The sequence below is a fragment of a genome, unplaced genomic scaffold (assembly GCF_019419815.1).
Source record: "Pyrus x bretschneideri cultivar Hongxiangsu unplaced genomic scaffold, Pyrus_bretschneideri_v1 Contig19, whole genome shotgun sequence".
NCBI classification, from domain to species: domain Eukaryota; kingdom Viridiplantae; phylum Streptophyta; class Magnoliopsida; order Rosales; family Rosaceae; genus Pyrus; species Pyrus x bretschneideri.
The window spans coordinates 4055407-4073339 of record NW_025999490.1 but is presented as its reverse complement, the minus strand read 5'-3'; the positions used below and the strand labels follow the sequence as shown (position 1 = coordinate 4073339).

Genomic DNA, 17933 nt, shown 5'->3' with positions numbered 1-17933 from the left:
AGTAAGAGTTTCTACTCATCTTTAAGTAGTCAAATATTGTTCATTAAAAAATTGAGTAGAAATATTAAACTCAATCAGCATTCCGACCACACAAATGGAAGCATACTTTTTAGTCTTTTAGTCACCTCAGTGTTTTCAACTCTACAACAAATAGGAAGCAGAATGGTAATCCTCTTAAACTTGCATATCAACTATCAAGAAACAAAAATGGTACTCTAATTTAAACTATCTCCCACTCAGACTCAGAAAATTCGTAATCCGGAGAATTAGATTTCTCAATGACTGCGGTGGTTGTGAATTTTTTTCCTTTCTGTTGATCAAATCCTGCATCAAGATTCCCAGACGGATCTGCCAGCTGCTTATGGTGTTGCATCTTCAATAATCTCATTTTCGAAGCAAACGCTTCCTTTATTTTTTTTCTGAGAACCAAAAGAAGAAAGAAATCAAATCATATCAGTTGCATAAATCTGAGTAGAGAGCTTGAGTTCAAATTCTTATGATGTATTATCACTTCCGAGATTTATCGAAAGTTCCATCAAAGGGTTTTTGTACCTTGTAAGACCTGCATTTTGCCTCTTCACAAGAAATGGATTGAATTCTGGTACCATCTACTTTAATGCAACTTTCGTCAAGCTTTATGTTCAGTGATTGCGAAGTCTGTAAACCTGACTTAGCAATGTCATTATCCCACGCTTCTGAAATGGAGCCATGAAATCTTTATGAAGGAAAGTTGAAAACATATACTTCCTTAATACTACTGCAATAACATAATTTGATGTAATCAAACAAACTGCCGATATGCATCAAAAGTCTGTAGGTCCTCTATTAAAGGGCCAGATGATGATATGCACGCACTCAAAAACCAGAAAACATTTAGACACTAGTATATCATGTTAGAACGCAAGGCAACAGAATTGCAACATAGGAAAGAAGATCGATGAAATGATAAATTACTACTTTCTGGAAAAGGCATGGTAGATTGATCCTCAAAACTATTGCACACTGGCAAAGGCACGGCAGACTTTAATTCATCAAAACTATTGTGCAGTTCAATACCATTGGGAGGAGAAACTGCATCTGTGGTCAAGCAGGCTGCACCATTGTCCGAGGCAACACAAAAATTAGTAGAAAAGAACGCATAAATGAAGAAACATACAAATATTGGGAATACTAGATGTGGCTAGACTCACAATTTGATATTGAAAGGGCATCAGCAGGACAAGATCTAATACCCGCTGGGTTTCTCTTACATGGTTCTACCAAGTTAACAAAATCGGAAAATTGTATCTCATCTGAAATATTAGAAGACATGTCGGTGTGGTTACTACTTCTGTAATCTGTTTCCATAAGAGAATTGCACCCTCCTACATCATCGAAGGCTGGGACTAGCATATTGTCTCCACCATCCAATTCAAATTCTTGACTTGCATGATAAATTCCATCGAGCTGAAATTTATTCACCTTGATATCATTAGTTTCTTCCAATGATAACCACACGATATGGTCTTAACAAATTCCACAGAACCTAAGTGGACTCCGTCATCTGATGACATTTTATCGTGGTTTTCGTAAGTAGCATTTTGTACAAGAGATGAGTCAGAAGCTGCCCCTTCCTCTATATCCACTGAAGATTGAGAGAGTGCATCTCCTACAGGTTCTGACGAGGAGAGAAGGTTTTCAACATTCTCACAAAATGTCTCCAACTGGCTTATAGCAGGTTCAATTACTTCCTGCAAAACAAAGGAATTTTCCATAAAATTAAGTCAAGCAACCGTGAGAGTGGAGCTGATATAGCTGAGCTTGAAAATAACATGTCCACATTGACTTAACAATTCGGAAAATGTAGATGTTAACAGAAAATTGTGGCGTAAGGCAAAACAAGAACTAGATGATTGTACATAACAAGAAACAATACCTGCTCCACCTCCCGGCACATATCTTCGAACTTCAGGTCTATGTTCCCAAACCATGATATGCCTTTACAACTCGTATCCATGTAGACCAAAATAATTTATAACTTTCAGATGCAATTGAAGGTGTAACTTCTCAAGCTCCTCGGTCCAAGAAGAACTCAATATAGCTGCGATCATATGATACAAGTCAAAGTTTTTTAAAAAATATGAGCACAAAAAGTTAAAATATATGGATATAAACTAAAACTCAGAAGAACATTGGTGCAAATTTAAAAAAGGAACAAATTAAAATAGAAATATATGAAAAATACTAAAAAGGATATATTGGAAAATGATTGACAAATTTTTAATTTTAAAATTGGAATATGTTGGCATATAACTTATTTAATATTCAAATAATGACAAGGACGAAGTAAAAGAACCTTAATCAAAATAAAAATAAAAAGATTTTAATTATTAAAAAATAAGAAAGGAGAACCTAATTTATCCTTTAAAATATAACACAATTAAATTAATAATTCACAAGATATGTATATATATATATCTTGTGAATTATAGAATGTTTATATCAGTGGCAGGCAGATAACCCAACTTATTAACAAAAGAACCACTATGTCAACGACTCAACGACTATGAAGTTTGGTGGGATGCTATTTTTGCATTAGCCAAAAACTCCACTTAAATGGGCACATTTGAAATAATTTTGTTTGCATCAATCTGTTCTATTAATTTAGAAATAATAAATAGCTTTTTGACGAAAAACATGCAAAGCATCTTTCTTGTATTCTAATTAATGATTGATTTTGTCAAAGAAAACAAATAAACTGAAAATATAGGCTTATTTGAAAGTGTTTTTACACGTTTAATAACAAATAATCAAAGAACACAAGCACAAAAATGCCAAATCATTGTCAAACCCATAACAACCCAAATAGAAAAACAATAATATGATTCATCACTTGTATGCCAACCTCAAAACAAACAAGGAGAAAACTCATTAATTAAAAAAAAAAAAAAAGGCAAGTTATCTCCACATAATTTATCATTTCTCAATATTTTAAATATTCATCCAAAATTAATTTAAATATTACAAGTTGTATTTAATTTAGAAGTATCTTGGATAAGTTAGATCTGGGCCAAGAACCAAACAATATATTAAAAGGGGGGCGCCGGGGTGGGGTGGGGCTGGGGGATCTTTTTTACTTCTTACATACTTCTTATAAATTTCTGTTATCTGATCTTTTTTAATTCATTCAATTCGACAGCTGAAAATTAAGAAAATGTGTGTGAAGTAAAAAATGGTATGTAGATAGCACAACCCTATATGAAATATTTTATTTTGTGGCTTTTCCTTGTAATTGTTTTGTCTCTTAAAAATATGAAATAAATTTTTTTATGCCACATGTTAAATAATTAATTACTAAAGATGACAAACACTTTTGTGTGACAAAATTCTGATGTGGAAAATGAGGACCACTTTGGTAGGCAAAATGTGACAAAGCATGACTTTGATATGCTCTTAAAGAATCAAGTCTTTCCAATAAATTATTGGCATTTTCTCAAGCAAAGTTTTGTTTTTTCTTTTCTGTTTTTTATTTTCTGGCGGGAATCTCATGTATGTCGAAAGTGGGGGATCCTTTTACTTCTCACACACCTCTTATAAATTTTTGTCATTTGATCTTTTTCAATTCATTCGATTTGACGGCTAAAAATTAAGAAAATGTGTGTGAAGTAAAAAAAGGTATGTAGATAGCACAACCCTATATGAAATAATTTATTTTGTGGCTTTTCCTTGTAATTTTTTTGTCTCTTAAAAATATGAAATAAATTTTTTATGCCACATCTTAAATAATTAATTACTAAAGATGACAAACACTTTTGTGTGACAAAATTCTGATGTGGAAAGTGAGGACCACTTTGGTGGGCAAACTGTGACAAAGCAAGACTTATATGCTGTTAAAGAATTAAGTCTTTCCAATAAATTATTGGCATTTTCTCAAGCAAAGTTTTGTTTTTTCTTTTCTGTTTTTTATTTTCTGGCGGGAATCTCATGTCTGTCGAAGGGAAGGTTGTAGAAGGCAAATCATTTCTATATATTATTGTCTTTAAGGTTTCGATCGACCTTCAAAATTGTACTAATCCCAAACTAAATGCCAAATGAGTTCATCCATGGGTGAAGCTAGGAATATATTAATGGTGGACTAAGTTATTTTTCTTGTAGTATGGAGTGAATTTAGGTGTTGGGATAGGCTAAATTTTCATTATGTGCAATATTAGACTTAATTTTCTGAAACATACTTATTCTAACACAAAAAGTATTCATCTTCTAAACCTTGGGGTGTGCTTGAGCCCAAGGCAGCCACTAGCTGGCTCCGTCATTGTACACCTACTTATTGGAAAAAGACCGATGATCAATGAATTTACTTATTAGTTGTACTATCTTTTTCTCTCGCTTTAACACTCATACAAATACACTTTTCTTAGCGCGTAAATTGCATTAAGATTAAACCTTATTGAACTACTATAGTTGGAGTTGTAAACCTTACTGTAATATGTTGAAGAAGAAGAAGAAATGAAGAAGATAGGAACAAAGATAGCATGGAGAAGAAAGAGAGAGAGATTTCAATGATTAATACTCAAGAATTTCATTACACTTTATGTTAGAGATACTTACATACTTATACTCTTTTTCATTACTAAAGCTGATCTCTTAAGCTACCTTATAACTACCTAATCTAACAACCTTTCTTATCTAATGACAAATGGCATCTTATTAACCATTGGATCACTATCCTCAACATCCCCCCTCAAGCTCAGGAGAGGAGTAATCGAGCCTGAGATTGATGCAGTGCGTCTGAAATAGTGGAGCAGACAGTCCCTTGGTTAAAATGTCAGCAAACTATTCACTAGAAATAACAAATCGAACCTGAAGCAACTTTTTAGCAACTCTTTCTCTCACAAAATGGATGTCCACCTCAATATGTTTAGTTCTTTGATGCAAAACTGAATTACAAGATAAAGCTATCGCAGACATATTGTCACAGAAGAGAACAGGTGGAGAAGGAACTGAAACTTTGAGAAAAGCAAGTAGTTGTCAGTCAAGTTCAGCTGCAGTAGTTGATAAGGCTTTGTATTCAGCCTCTGTGGATGACCTAGAGACTGTTTGTTGCTTCTTTGAAGACCAAGAGATGAGATTATGACCAAGAAAGACCACAAAACCTGTTGTTGATCTCCTGTCATTGGATCACCAGCCCAATCAGCATCTGAAAACGCATGTAAGTCCATAGAACCTTTCACATATTTAATTCCAAGCTTGACAGTACCCTTAAGATATCTGAGGATCCTCTTTACTACAATATAGTGTGATGCCATAGGTTTGTGCATGAATTGACACACTTGATGCACTGCAAATGCTATATCCGGCCTTGTAAAAGTTAGATACTGTAAAGCTCTAACTATACTTCTATAAAGTGCAGGATTGTTGAATGGTTGCCCATCATCCAGTAGCAGCCTATTATATGGTAAACAAGGTGTTGCACAGAATTTAGAGTCTAGCATCTCAGTTTTTGTAAGTAGGTCAATTTAGGGTTGAGAATTACATGAGAAAGTATGACTATATATATGAGATAAGGAAAAGATAAGTAATTTTCATTTTATTTTGTTGAATTAACCAACTTCGAATATTTTAAACTTTTCAACAATAATGAGAAACAAAATTTAGATGCAATGTTGTATTTTATGTCTTAACAAAGCATAACCTATTTGACTAAAAAAATAAACACAAGCAAATATAACTTTTAGAATAATTAAAATTTGCATTTATTTTTTCATTTGCAAACTATTAATTCTTAATTATTTGTTTAAAATATGCATAATTTTTACGTGTGTTTTTCTTTGATGAAGATAAATAGCCCCACGTGTATCAAATCTCTAAACGGCTAGCTAGTGTGGTTGTCATGATATTTGCTAGGGCTGGATTTGGTTTGCCAGTTTTGCTACCAGCCCAGTCACATATACATTGTTATCGAAAATTAGTTATTGATGGTCAACCGACTTCTTGTGGTTGCCAAAAATCAGTTTAGCCGAAATTATTGACTAGTTTGGTTGGTTAATGGCACAACACATCGACTGCGAAGAACAACAAACCAGAAAATAAAAATAGAAGCTGTTACAATATTCTTTCAATTGATGGATAGGCCAACATAATCATAACTTAAAAGTTAAAATGGGAATCAAATCATAACTTAATAAGCTAACAACAATGTCATCAAACATAATCCAAATAGTTAATAGTTCACAAACTCAAAAGTCTAAATTATATAATTGTCTAAATCCAATGCAGTACCCAATGCAAAAGCAAAAGAAAGTCAAAAGTTTGGTTCTGATTATAGGATCCCTGATCATGAATTAATTATTCGAAGCACTATTTATATGTATATATGTTGGTACTGTATATTATAGGTATACAAAATTCAATACCAAAATTATATCATTAATAGTTGATACATTATAGTGCTAACTGATTATGAAAATATGCAAAAACTCTCCCTTACCAATACGAGCCGAAGGGTATGGTTGGGTTGGTACGTCAGTTTATAGCAAAATTCCCCCAGCCCTAATGTTTGCCACATGAAAGAGGTATTTGGCAGGCACTCTCGACCAGAATATAGAAGTATTTGTCCTGGAAATTGCTACAATTTCAACCCAACCAGATTAAGCAAATTTGACAAATATTCAAAGTATTATCAATTTCATTTAATTATTTTTATCATCTTACACTGAATCAAAAAAAAAAGTCCCTTTTAAAATACACAGTGTATCAACACATAAAACAATAAAACATATATTGTTAGTAGTTTGAATAGTAACTTTTAGTCTAACATTATTTAATTCTCAATGTTAGAAGAAGAGATGCTCCAATTTCAATCCTCTTTCTCACGTTGATAGAAAAAATATTAGTAGTTTTTCTCACATGAAAACTATTAAAAAACGATTCAGATTTTGGACGCTACACTCCTACGTGTTCCACAAATATATTTATTCGAAAATTGTCTTAATTTACAGCATGTGATTTGCAGGTAGAACTTGGAAGTAGGTATATATTTTGTCATATACATATATTACAACAAATCATAGTTTTATACAAATTAAAATGACAACACAATTATTTTATTAAACCAAATTTGGCATTTTTTCATACTATATGCTAAAACTATTGCTATCAGTGTGATAATATTTTCCTTATGGACTCGTTATTATATATAGGGGTGGGACTTTTGGAACCTTACCATCTCAAACTCCACAAACCATTTGTTCCCATCCTTTCATCTCCTTCCAAAAATACCTTCTTCCAAAGCTCTCCGTGAACCAGTAACCCTTTGACTCTTTGTCTGCCCTTTTCCTTCTCCATCTCCATCGAAAACCTAACAAAAAAGCTTTCGCCTTCCACGTTTCTATATAAACCCCACTTCCCAAAACTCTCTATATTTTCACTCTGTATTTTCGAAATCCTCGACTTTGATGACCATGCGGAGGAAAATGTGGATGTTTTCTCATTGATCGCCCCTCCAACCCCCCAAAGCTTGTCTTTTGCGTGATGGAAGGTATGAAAAAACCTGCAAGAACTGCCACTGCCACCGCCACAGCCACCATTATCAACGCCTTGCTCATCAACAAAGCCTGTTCACAAAGTTTCCCTCTCTCCAAGCTCTCCTTCTGGTTCGCCCCAACAACTCGCCCTCCCGGTCTGCTCTTCTCCACCTTCGGTTCATAGATTTTTGCAAATACAAAGGGTGTAGAAAAATTAAACAAACAAACTAAACCCAGATGGACTTTTACGGTTTTAACTCCAAATCTTCATTTAATCCGAGCTTATTCGACCCTTTTAAGCATGGCGCAAGTGGGTTCGGCGGGGCTTTGCAGGGCGGTGCTGCGGTGGCTCTGCCTCACTCACTGGTTTTGGACAGTGAGAAAGGCGAGCTCGTTAAGGCTCCTGCGAGAGTGGGGAAAAAAGGGGTGTCTGAGGCTAAGGCTTTGGCGGCTTTGAAGAATCACAGTGAGGCTGAAAGGAGGAGGAGAGAGAGAATCAATGCACATCTATCTACGCTTCGCGGTCTCGTGCCCTGCACTGAAAAGGTAAAGTAATTTTTATGGAGTTTGCTGTCAAATTATATATTAGTTAGTCCTAATCAGTTTCAATTATGTTAGTTAATTTTAATTAGTAATACATGGATTTGTTGGATTGTGTTCATGGCTTGTTAATTTTTTTACTGGTTGTTAGTTAGTTGATATTTGTATCTTACTGAGTTTTCGATTCTTTATCCAATAGTTACACAACGTTTTCTTGTTGATTGGGAAGTGGTAATTTATGATCTGAAGTTTAGGTTCTTTTGAACTTTTAGGATGGTAAATAGGTAGTAAACAAAAATAGAATTGAACATCTCAATTTATGATTAACTTCGAAAAGACTTGAGCAAAGATTTTGATTTTGTTTGCGCAAAATCGAAGAAACTGTTACGATGAGTTTTCTTTACGTAGCTTGGCAAAGAGGGGTTTATCAGAATAGAATATGTAGCAAATTAAATGGAACAGGCTTACCGGGAAAAGCTGATAGCTTTTAGCTTTTTTATAGTCTAATTTTATGCCAAACATCAAACATCTTTAGGCAAAATTTTCGAATGTTAAGAGTTTCTGTTGAAGATTTATCAAATACATCGATTCTGAACTTGAATAAAATTTTCTGTATACTAATATACTTTTATGCATCATGGATACAGTGCTTTTTTTGTTCATAAGAAGCAAAAGGCGATCGGTATGAAATAGTCCTTCTGATGTCATACATGATTATTATCAAGTTATGAGATCATGTAAAGAGAAGTTCATTTGCTCGTTCGTGCACATCATTCAAATTAACAAAGCTTTTTGTTGCATTATTTGCGCCCTTGTAGAGCCAACTTTGTATGTAGAGTTTACAAAGTCAACTCAAAGATACGTTATAAAATTTGAAAAGCAAAATCCATAACATCTTCCATACTAAGAACTTCAAAAACTATCTATAAATTGGATCTGCAGTCGCTATCTAGGTTACGTTTTGCATTTTCAATTAAATTAAGAATCTAAGCATAACAGCAGCCATGGTTACTATTTTCATATGCAATGAATCTTCCACCTGTTAGGTACAGCACACCTATGCATTATGATGGAAGAAAAATTAGAAATTATTATTGTCGGCAGAGAACCTTTGACTTTATATATTGTATAATCTACGAAGTCAAAGGCGTCTATAATAAAATTATAATTAAGTAGGCTGAATATTGTTTCATGCTAACCTCATCTTGCTTAATAATTTTCTAATCCTGTGGTTGTTTAACACTAAGTATATATGGGATGCTTTGCTGTCAACAGTTACAGTCGATAGCAGACGATTCTATGTGTTTCGGGAAATATTGATGCTTATGATTGGATAATTGGGGTAGAGTGGCAGCTGTGTAGTAGATTGCATCACAAGGTCTGCATCTGGATTTATATTTTATGGCCTTAGATGTATCTTGCTCAACTGTTTAATTATGCAAATTAATTAATCTTACTTATATCAAATTAGGGCGCGCAATGTCTGGGGCGGTAACCACTAACTTTTTTAATTTGAAGCTGAAGAGAGTATCTGTATTAATTAAATAAATATTTTTAATTGCTTTTGTCGTCGACCACGCCTTCTAGGCTGAAACAAATCGGAAGTACTAGCTCTACAGTTTCTGGACACAGTCAATGCTATGATAACTTATAAACATGGTTTTGCGGATGCTACTATAATTAGTAATTAATTATATATTGAGTCTACCTAAGCGAGCTTGGAAGTATGTGGAAACTTGGTATTCGAATCGCTAGCTAGGTGTCTGTTCATGTCTTTGTCAAGATTAAGTAGTTAATTGGGTTTCTCCAGTTGACAAAAAGGCGTCTTACTTGCATAAAGTGACCGCCAATGGTTCCGAATGGACCCTTATATTTGTATTATACTGTTATATATGCATGGATACATCTGCGTATCTAATTTCTTGTGTATGTATGTGTCCATGTATTATGATCACTGCTTAAATTTTCTTTATGATAGTTATGCAGTTTATGCTGTTGGCCAGTAATGCAACATAGCTCTAGTTGCTTGTATGAAAAGTAACAATAAATTTTGGTGTTTAAAAACATGAAAAAAGCTTCGATGGCAACAAATTTGTCTTAACCTTGACCTAATTGTTCGTTACAGATGGACAAAGCCGCGTTACTTGCTGCAGTTATCAGCCAAGTGAAGGAACTGAAGAAGGATGCCCTAGAATCCAGTAAGGGGTTTCTCATCCCAGTTGATGACGATGAAGTGAAAGTTGAACCCTATGTCATTGGGGCAGGGGATGGAACCATATCTGTGAAGGCATCCGTCTGCTGTGAATACCGGTCTGAGCTTCTCGCTGACCTAAGAGAAGCCCTCGACTCCCTGCACTTAAAAATGGTGAAGGCAGAAATAGCGACTTTGGGAAACCGAGTGAAAAATGTATTCGTTCTCACCAGCTTCAAGAAGGACAGCAACGATGCCAATACTGAAGCATACGAACTTCTTGCAAGTTCGGTTCACCAGGTCCTGAGTTCCGTCCTCGATAAGGCTTCGCCCTCACCAGAATACTCCCCGAGAACAACGCTGCCGAGCAAAAGGCGAAGGCTCTCTTACTTCGATAAAATCGATACCTCAAGCTCATCCTCGTGAGGGCAAGATTTGTGTGCGTTGCCACTTGCTGGTGATAATGAAGATGAAGATGCGCGCATATTGTAATTTCAAATATGGAGTTTGTTCAAAAAAATAAAAAAATAAGGATTCTCTATTTATATTTTCAGACATGGATGCGTGGATATATCAATTATTTGTGATATCTACTTGTACACATTGTATATTGAGGGAAGACAAAGCTGCTTGGAGTGTAAATTAAATTGTAAGGGCTAGTTTGATATTTTTATGTGTATAAGGTACTAAGTATTTGGTAAATTTTAGTTGTAAAAGTGCTTTTAGCCTTTTAACAATAAAATCAGTGTATAAATGTTTAGTAAAGTTTTATGTAAGTGTTGTGATCGTGTAAAATGATTAAAATGGGTAGGATGATGAATGTGATATTATAATTTTGGGAATTGTTATTGGCACTTCAAAAATCTCATTCTACATTCAAAACTTTCTATATTTGGAAAGAAAAATACACTTGTGAGGAGTGTAGAATGAGATTTTTGGAGTGCCAATAACACTTTCCATAATTTTATCTTATTCTTTTTTTTTTTATAATCTTTTATCTTCTCAATCTTCACTTAATAATCAAAGAGTTTTCCAAAAAACAAAAACAATCAAATAATCTAATAGAAGATAAACAAAAATTTGATTTATTGAAGAGAAGAAATGAAGAATATTATTGAGAAAAATAAAACAAAAATCGTGATGTAAACAATTGAGATGGAAAAGATAAAAGTTTTGGGTTGCAGAACCTCCCCTTCTCCCTGCATATGGCCACGAGCCCAACTTCCCAATCTCTCTCATCCGAAAGGGTTAATTAGGCTTCGATCAATCCACTTCGCTAGCAGAACTTCACCCCCCCCCCTCCCTGCATATGTAACGAGATCTGTGCTCTAATTAACTTGCTTCTCATCTGGTCATCTGATTAGTTCAATCTAGTGACCCGAGACATGAACCCAGCACCCATATCACAATTCGTTCAATCCGTCCATTGCTATCTTGTGTGGAAGACGAGAGAGGGAGAGATTGAGCTGGGAGACCAAAAAATGTTTGATGCGCCAAAAAAAGGACGATGGAGAGGGAAGATGATCATTTCATTAATAGCTATTGTTTAAGATAGTTTTTGAATTGTCATGATTTTGAAAGAAAAAATGATTTGCTTGAGTTACCAAACACAAATTAGACTCTTAACTTTTTTTCTTTTTTTTACCCTTGGTTATTAATTAAGAAAGAAATTAGGTTTTCATTCTTTTTTTCCAACTTCATTTATTAAAATCTTATTCCTTTTCAACTATTGATCAAGATCCTTAGGTTTTAATGAATGTCATTATTTCAATAATAAAATATTTACATGTCAAGATAATTAAATTTTATTACTAAATATATTTTAGAAATGTCACATTTGGTATATTTATATTTATGACTAAACTATGTATCATATATTTCTATTTTTAGTTTGTACCCAATTTTAATTTGAAATCCTTTTTTTAATTTGTACCAATTTTCTTTACAGTTTTAATTTGTACCCATATATTAATTTTTTTGTCCTCATATTTTTAAAATTTTTATTTGTACTCATAATTTTTTCCCATTTTATTTGTACCCATAATTTATTTATGATGTACCCATGTATCTTTAAAAATGTACCATTGTTATATGTGAAATTTACCCATTTTTTGATTAAATCTATTTATTTTTTTAACCTAAAATGTATCCACTGTTGTTTATATAAAATGTACACATTGTTTTCTATATAAAATGTACTCATTTTTTTAATATAAAACTTTCCCATTTTTTGTATAGAATGAACCCACATTTTTTAAATTTATAATTACGGGCACCATTGTACTTTTGTTGTTAAAATTGAAGGAGAGATGAAGAGGGTGAGAAAGAACGTGAAGTGAGGAGAGAGGGAGAAATAATTTTTTTTTTCAATTAGAGATGATAAAATTACATGTAAGTGAAGTTTTAAAAAAAATAGTAAAATTTTGTCTTGTGAAATTCGTTGTTGTCCTTAACTTTTTTTTTTTATATGATAGAAGACAAGGTTATTTTTTTATTCTTTTTTATTGACAAAGAGAATTTTATAAATGTAGTTTTAAATAATTTTGCAAAACTAAAAATAACAAAATAAAATACTTATGCCTTGGGTGTCAGTGGGTCCACCATCTGGTGATTTGGCGATTTGTCATTGGCCAGTATGATAAAAGGAGGGAAATAAAACCGTAGCGAAAACAATCGGCCTGTCACACTCCAACCGCAACGAGGTATCTTCTTCTTGTTATCTTCGAACTTGAACTCTTCACTCTCTCTGACAAACAATTAATAATACTGTTACCCTTTTTTACTCTTCAATTTACGAAATCTTACCCCCAAAAAGGAACAAGTTAAAAGGTACAGAACAATAAGAAGAAGAGGGCAAGCTTGCAAGTTGCAGCTAATCGCAGCAGAAAAATCATGGAGGGAGGCAGCGGTAAATCCATACTCCAATTCGCACCGTTTCAGAGCTCCGTCGACGAGGGTTTCTGGCACAGACTCTCTTCCTTGAAGCTCAACAAGTTCGGCGTCGACGACTCGCCTGTTCCCATCACCGGTTCGTTCCCTTTTTTTTTTTTGTTGTTTAATTTCCGTAATTAAATTGTGCAATTTCTGGGAAATAAAAAAAATAGAGAATTTCTGGTTTTTGGATCGTGGGTTTTGGAAATTCTTGTACTTATGTTGAAGAATTGTTTTAGTTGTGGATTATGGAAGAAAAACAAAAGTTGAATTGTTGACGTTTTTTGGATGTGGAATTGTTGTTTTTCGTATTTTGCTGAGAAAATTTGGAGGAGGAAAAAGCAGCCAGATTTGTAAATTGGGTTTCGAATTTTGATTAATTGGGACAACAAAGGTTTGATTTTTGTGATTGTGATGAATGCTAGTGCTGTACGATGTTGTTAAATTCTATGATTAGAATGTGAATTTATGTGTGATATAAATACAGCGCTTTCGTGTTATCTGAAATATGGGCTGACACTGTTGCAGGTTTCTACGCACCGTGCTCACAGTCTCAAGTGTCTAATCATTTAACTCTACTGGCCGAGTCTTTGCCTTCGGATTCAAGTGAGGAATCATCGTTACTGGCAGTAAGTCGAGGCAATAGGAACAGATGCTTCGTTCCCGGAATCATTTACAACACCAATACGGTTGAAGGGTTTCATGCGCTTGATAAACAGGGCTTGCTTAAGGCAGAAGCACAAAAGGTATTGAATGTATCTAGAATGTTTTACTTCTGTGAGTGACAGTAAAATATATAGTTTTCGGTTGAAATATCATGTAGGCGGATTGATAGGGTTGGATGACAATGAATTTAAATGTTGCTTCACACGTCTGCTTCTTGTTCACAATCAGATTTGGGAGGATATTTGTAGTGGAAAAGCATTGGAGGATAGTTCAGTGCTTTCGAGATTCCTCCTCATCTCTTTTGCAGACCTGAAAAAATGGAGCTTTCATTACTGGTTTGCATTCCCTGCTCTGGTGCTTGATCCTCCAGCAACCTTGGTTAATTTGAGGCCAGCTTCACAATGTTTTAGCTCGGAGGAGGTATGTCGGTTGTTTTTTTTATTCGATGCACAGTAGAAAGGTATTTAGATGTTACTTATATCCATTGTTATATCTTTAGGCAGAATCTGTTTCAGCAGCGTTTAATGAGTGGCGTAACTCAAGCCTAACAGCAGGTGTGTGTGTGTGTGTGTATGTCTCATTTGCTATTTTATTGATTGTCTGCTAAATCTTCTTCCTATGTGTACATGTGCTCGGATGTAAAGCTTGAATGTTCCTTCTAACCTATGTTGTCTGATTCAGATGTGCCATTCTTCCTGGTTCATATTGATTCAAATTCACACGCTACTATTAAGCATCTAAAGGATTGGGAAACTTCCCAAAGTGCTGATGATGGTCACAAGGTCTGTTCGCATAACTTTTGATTTTGAAACATTTAGGTGTCAGAAAAAGGGAATAATTTTTTAGATTGTAGTATTTCTGGTTCAACTTTCTCAAAGTTACTTTGTGTGCCATTGCAGTTACTATTTGGCTTTTATGATCCATGTCATCTTCCAAACCATCCTGGTTGGCCTCTTCGCAACCTCCTTGCACTTGTTTGCTCGAGATGGGATCTAAAGTCTGTTCACTTTTTATGCTATAGAGAGAGTCGTGGATTTGCAGATCTGGGATTGTCCCTAGTTGGGGAAGCCATGATTACAATTCCGCCAGGTAGTGCTGCAGAAATTGGGTAACAGTTGGGTTTTGCTTTAGTTTCTCTTCTACAATCTGAATACGCTTGCATCTGCAGGTACTCTAACTTAGATTTTTATATGTTTTTAGGATGGAGAAATCATGGTCATGTACCGAATGCAGTGGGGTGGGAACTTAACAAAGGGAGAAGAGTACCCAGGATAATAAGCCTTGCTAAATCTATGGATCCAACTAGGTATGTTGTCTCTATTGGCACTCTATAGTCGATAACATTACTAGTCCATTGTTATCTTAGTGTCCTTTGATAATTTTTACAGGTTGGCCATATCTGCTGCAGATTTGAATTTGAAACTAATGAGGTGGCGTGCTTTGCCTTCTCTGAACTTAAATAGCTTGTCTTCTCTCAAGTGTCTCCTCCTTGGAGCCGGTACACTTGGATGCCAGGTTGCTCGCACGCTTATGGTGAGTGCTTCAAACTCATAAGTCCAAATAAATTCTGGTTCTTTCTAAGCATCTATTTGGTGACTGAAGGGTACATGTTTTACAGGCTTGGGGTGTCCGGAACATTACAGTTGGTTGACAATGGCAGGGTCGCTATGTCTAATCCTCTGAGGCAATCCTTGTATACGTTAGATGACTGCCTAAATGGCGGTGAATATAAAGCAACAGCAGCAGTTAATAGTCTCAAGAGAATCTTTCCAGCTGTGGTAATTAATTTCATCTCTGTCCTCTAAATACATGGATTAAACCGATAATTTGTTGATTTTCTTATACTGCCTGTCCATCTCTTTGTTCGTTTACCAGGAAGTAGAGGGTGTCATCATGGCTATACCAATGCCTGGACATCCTGTTCCGAGTCAAGAAGAGCAGAGTGTGCTTGATGATTGTAGACGACTACATGATTTAATTGATTCTCACGATGTAGTTTTCCTGCTGACTGATACAAGAGAAAGTCGGTGGCTACCATCTCTCCTTTGTGCAAATACTAACAAGGTGTGTTGACTTAGTCTTTTAACATCTTGCACTGCAGGTGTGGTGTAATGTGGCTATTTGTCAGATATAATTGTATTCTGAGTCACGTCTAAACTAAGATGATCTAGTTACCTGATTCAAAAATATTGGATATTTGAATTAGCTATCTTACCAAATTGACATTCATATTATCTAATGATAAATCTTTGTTATACTTGTTTGCAGATTACTATAACTGCAGCTTTAGGGTTTGATAGCTTCTTGGTTATGCGCCATGGAGCAGGTCCTTGTAGCTCTAGCCGTGACTCAAAAACTGAAGCTGAAAATTCTTTATCTACGGATATGAGCAACCTTGGCCTTGACGATGGAGACGGAGGGAAAAGATTGGGCTGTTACTTCTGCAATGATGTTGTTGCGCCTATTGATGTAAGTTTTTAGAATGCAATAGCTTTGATATTGAACTGTTCTTCCATGTATGTCGAATCCATAAATAAGCCTTTTGTTCTCTGCACAGTCAACTTCAAACCGCACGTTGGACCAGCAATGCACTGTTACACGTCCAGGCCTTGCTCCGATTGCCTCAGCTCTTGCAGTTGAGCTCTTAGTGGGGATCCTGCATCACCCTCATGGGTAAACCCTTGGAAATTTTTGAAAATTGTCACTGTTTATTGGCTTTATAAGTTTTTCTTATTTTGACTTGTCACGATTAAGAGCTAGATAGAAGGTCCACATTGGGTTTTCCAACGGTTGACCTGAAATTTTGATGTTAAACAAATTGTTTAGGATATTTGCGGAAGGTGAGGTGGTGAACTCCAGCAATAGTGGAAGCAGTGAGCAGCCTCTTGGTATTTTACCCCATCAAATTCGAGGTTCCCTCGCACAGTTTTCACAGATGACACTTGTTGGTCACTCCTCAGACAGTTGCACAGCTTGTTGCGGCACTGTAAGCTTTCCCTTGCTTGGTGACTTTTTTGTGGTGGTCATGAGATTTTGCTAGATGCCATGTTACGCACTCCTTTCACCAATGTGCATGGCTAATTTCGAATTATTGACCGCAAATGAATGGTTTCAGGTGGTGTCTGAATATCGGAAAAGAGGAATGGAATTTATACTGCAAGCAATCAACTATCCTACATATCTGGAGGACCTAACTGGACTGACAGAGCTCATGAAATCAGCTAGTAAATTCGAGTTGGAATGGGACGATGGGACGGATGAAGACGATGATGATTTGGTTGAAGTTTGATGGAAGGGGTTCTAAATTATCTATGCTGCAATTCATTCTCAATTGTACATATATGCTCAGGAAAGTAATATTCAATCATGTCATATTCGCAGATGGCCCTTTACTTGTAGTGGTGGAAAACAATCATGCCTATGCATCCTGATGCAAATTCGATCCCTCGCCACTAACAACTAACTATTTATCCCACTAATGCTAGCGTTTGTAAAAAAAATCATGTAATATTCAATTTGTTTGTTTTCGATTGCGATCGATTCTAATTGTAAGCTGTACTGCTCTGTGAAGTAATATATTTGAAGTTCAACCCAAGTTGTGGTTGTTTGTAACGATTTTTAACCTACCAAGCTGGGAGATTTTGTTCCCCGTAAACACGACATTGTTCGTGCTATCATAAAATAACAGCATCAAGTGTGTGTCTGAGCATTTTGAAACAAGTACGGTAAAAGTATTGCTTATTGAAACCGACGACTAGAGTACGTAGTGTGACCTGAAAATTTTGGTCACACCACAATGCGTGTTGCGTGTTTGAGCATGTAGCACAAGTTTAAACAGCCTAGGATTTGGCTCAGCTGGTCTTAGTCGTTGCAAGGACTTCTGAAAGTTTGAATAGTGTGGCAACCGTAAACCTGATCTGGCTTTTTCTTGTCCTTGAAGGGCGTTGTGCCGGCTCCACCTCGGATCACAAACCTTAAAAATGCAGACCACGTTTGAAACAAGAAGTTCAAAGGAGCATCAAAAAGCAGAAAAAGGCAACAGTTTTTTCTCTCGAAAGAGTAGAGGATGAGGAGAAGTTTCAAAATCAAACTCAAAGTCTACC

General features: G+C 35.4%; 3 protein-coding genes across 3 annotated transcripts; 2 read left to right on the top strand and 1 right to left on the bottom strand.

Moving 5' to 3' along the window:
- Positions 1-607: 607 nt before the first annotated feature.
- LOC125476417 lies at positions 608-1728 on the bottom strand. Its single transcript, XM_048582587.1, has 2 exons — positions 1191-1728; positions 608-1092 (listed from the first exon to the last, which is right to left on the bottom strand). Exons 1-2 carry the CDS (start codon positions 1390-1392, stop codon positions 881-883), a joined length of 414 nt encoding a protein of 137 aa, XP_048438544.1. The 5' UTR covers positions 1393-1728; the 3' UTR covers positions 608-880.
- A 5468-nt stretch (positions 1729-7196) lies between these two features.
- On the top strand, positions 7197-11002 carry LOC103940198 (transcription factor bHLH30-like). Its single transcript, XM_009350313.3, has 2 exons — positions 7197-8048; positions 10168-11002. The coding sequence occupies exons 1-2, from the start codon at positions 7740-7742 to the stop codon at positions 10657-10659; spliced, it is 801 nt and encodes a 266-aa protein (XP_009348588.2). The 5' UTR covers positions 7197-7739; the 3' UTR covers positions 10660-11002.
- Positions 11003-12925: 1923 nt separating this feature from the next.
- LOC103940288 (ubiquitin-like modifier-activating enzyme atg7) lies at positions 12926-17445 on the top strand. The gene is given in 15 exon segments (XM_009350409.3): positions 12926-13261; positions 13693-13910; positions 14059-14250; positions 14330-14384; positions 14512-14612; positions 14730-14919; positions 15031-15136; positions 15219-15363; positions 15449-15472; positions 15474-15608; positions 15706-15894; positions 16099-16299; positions 16388-16503; positions 16657-16816; positions 16946-17445. Coding segments are annotated over 15 exon segments (2142 nt in total). The 5' UTR covers positions 12926-13125; the 3' UTR covers positions 17120-17445.
- The last annotated feature ends 488 nt before the right edge of the window (positions 17446-17933 follow it).

Bases quoted from the DNA above. Each gene is read 5' to 3' on its own strand.
- LOC125476417 (XM_048582587.1), bottom strand. From the start codon at position 1,392: ATGCTAGTCCCAGCCTTCGATGATGTAGGAGGGTGCAATTCTCTTATG. The intron at 1,093-1,190 runs GTGAGTCTAGCC...ACAATGGTGCAG, and splicing joins TGCCCTTTCAATATCAAATT to CCTGCTTGACCACAGATGCA.
- LOC103940198 (XM_009350313.3), top strand. From the start codon at position 7,740: ATGGACTTTTACGGTTTTAACTCCAAATCTTCATTTAATCCGAGCTTA. The intron at 8,049-10,167 runs GTAAAGTAATTT...TGTTCGTTACAG, and splicing joins TCGTGCCCTGCACTGAAAAG to ATGGACAAAGCCGCGTTACT.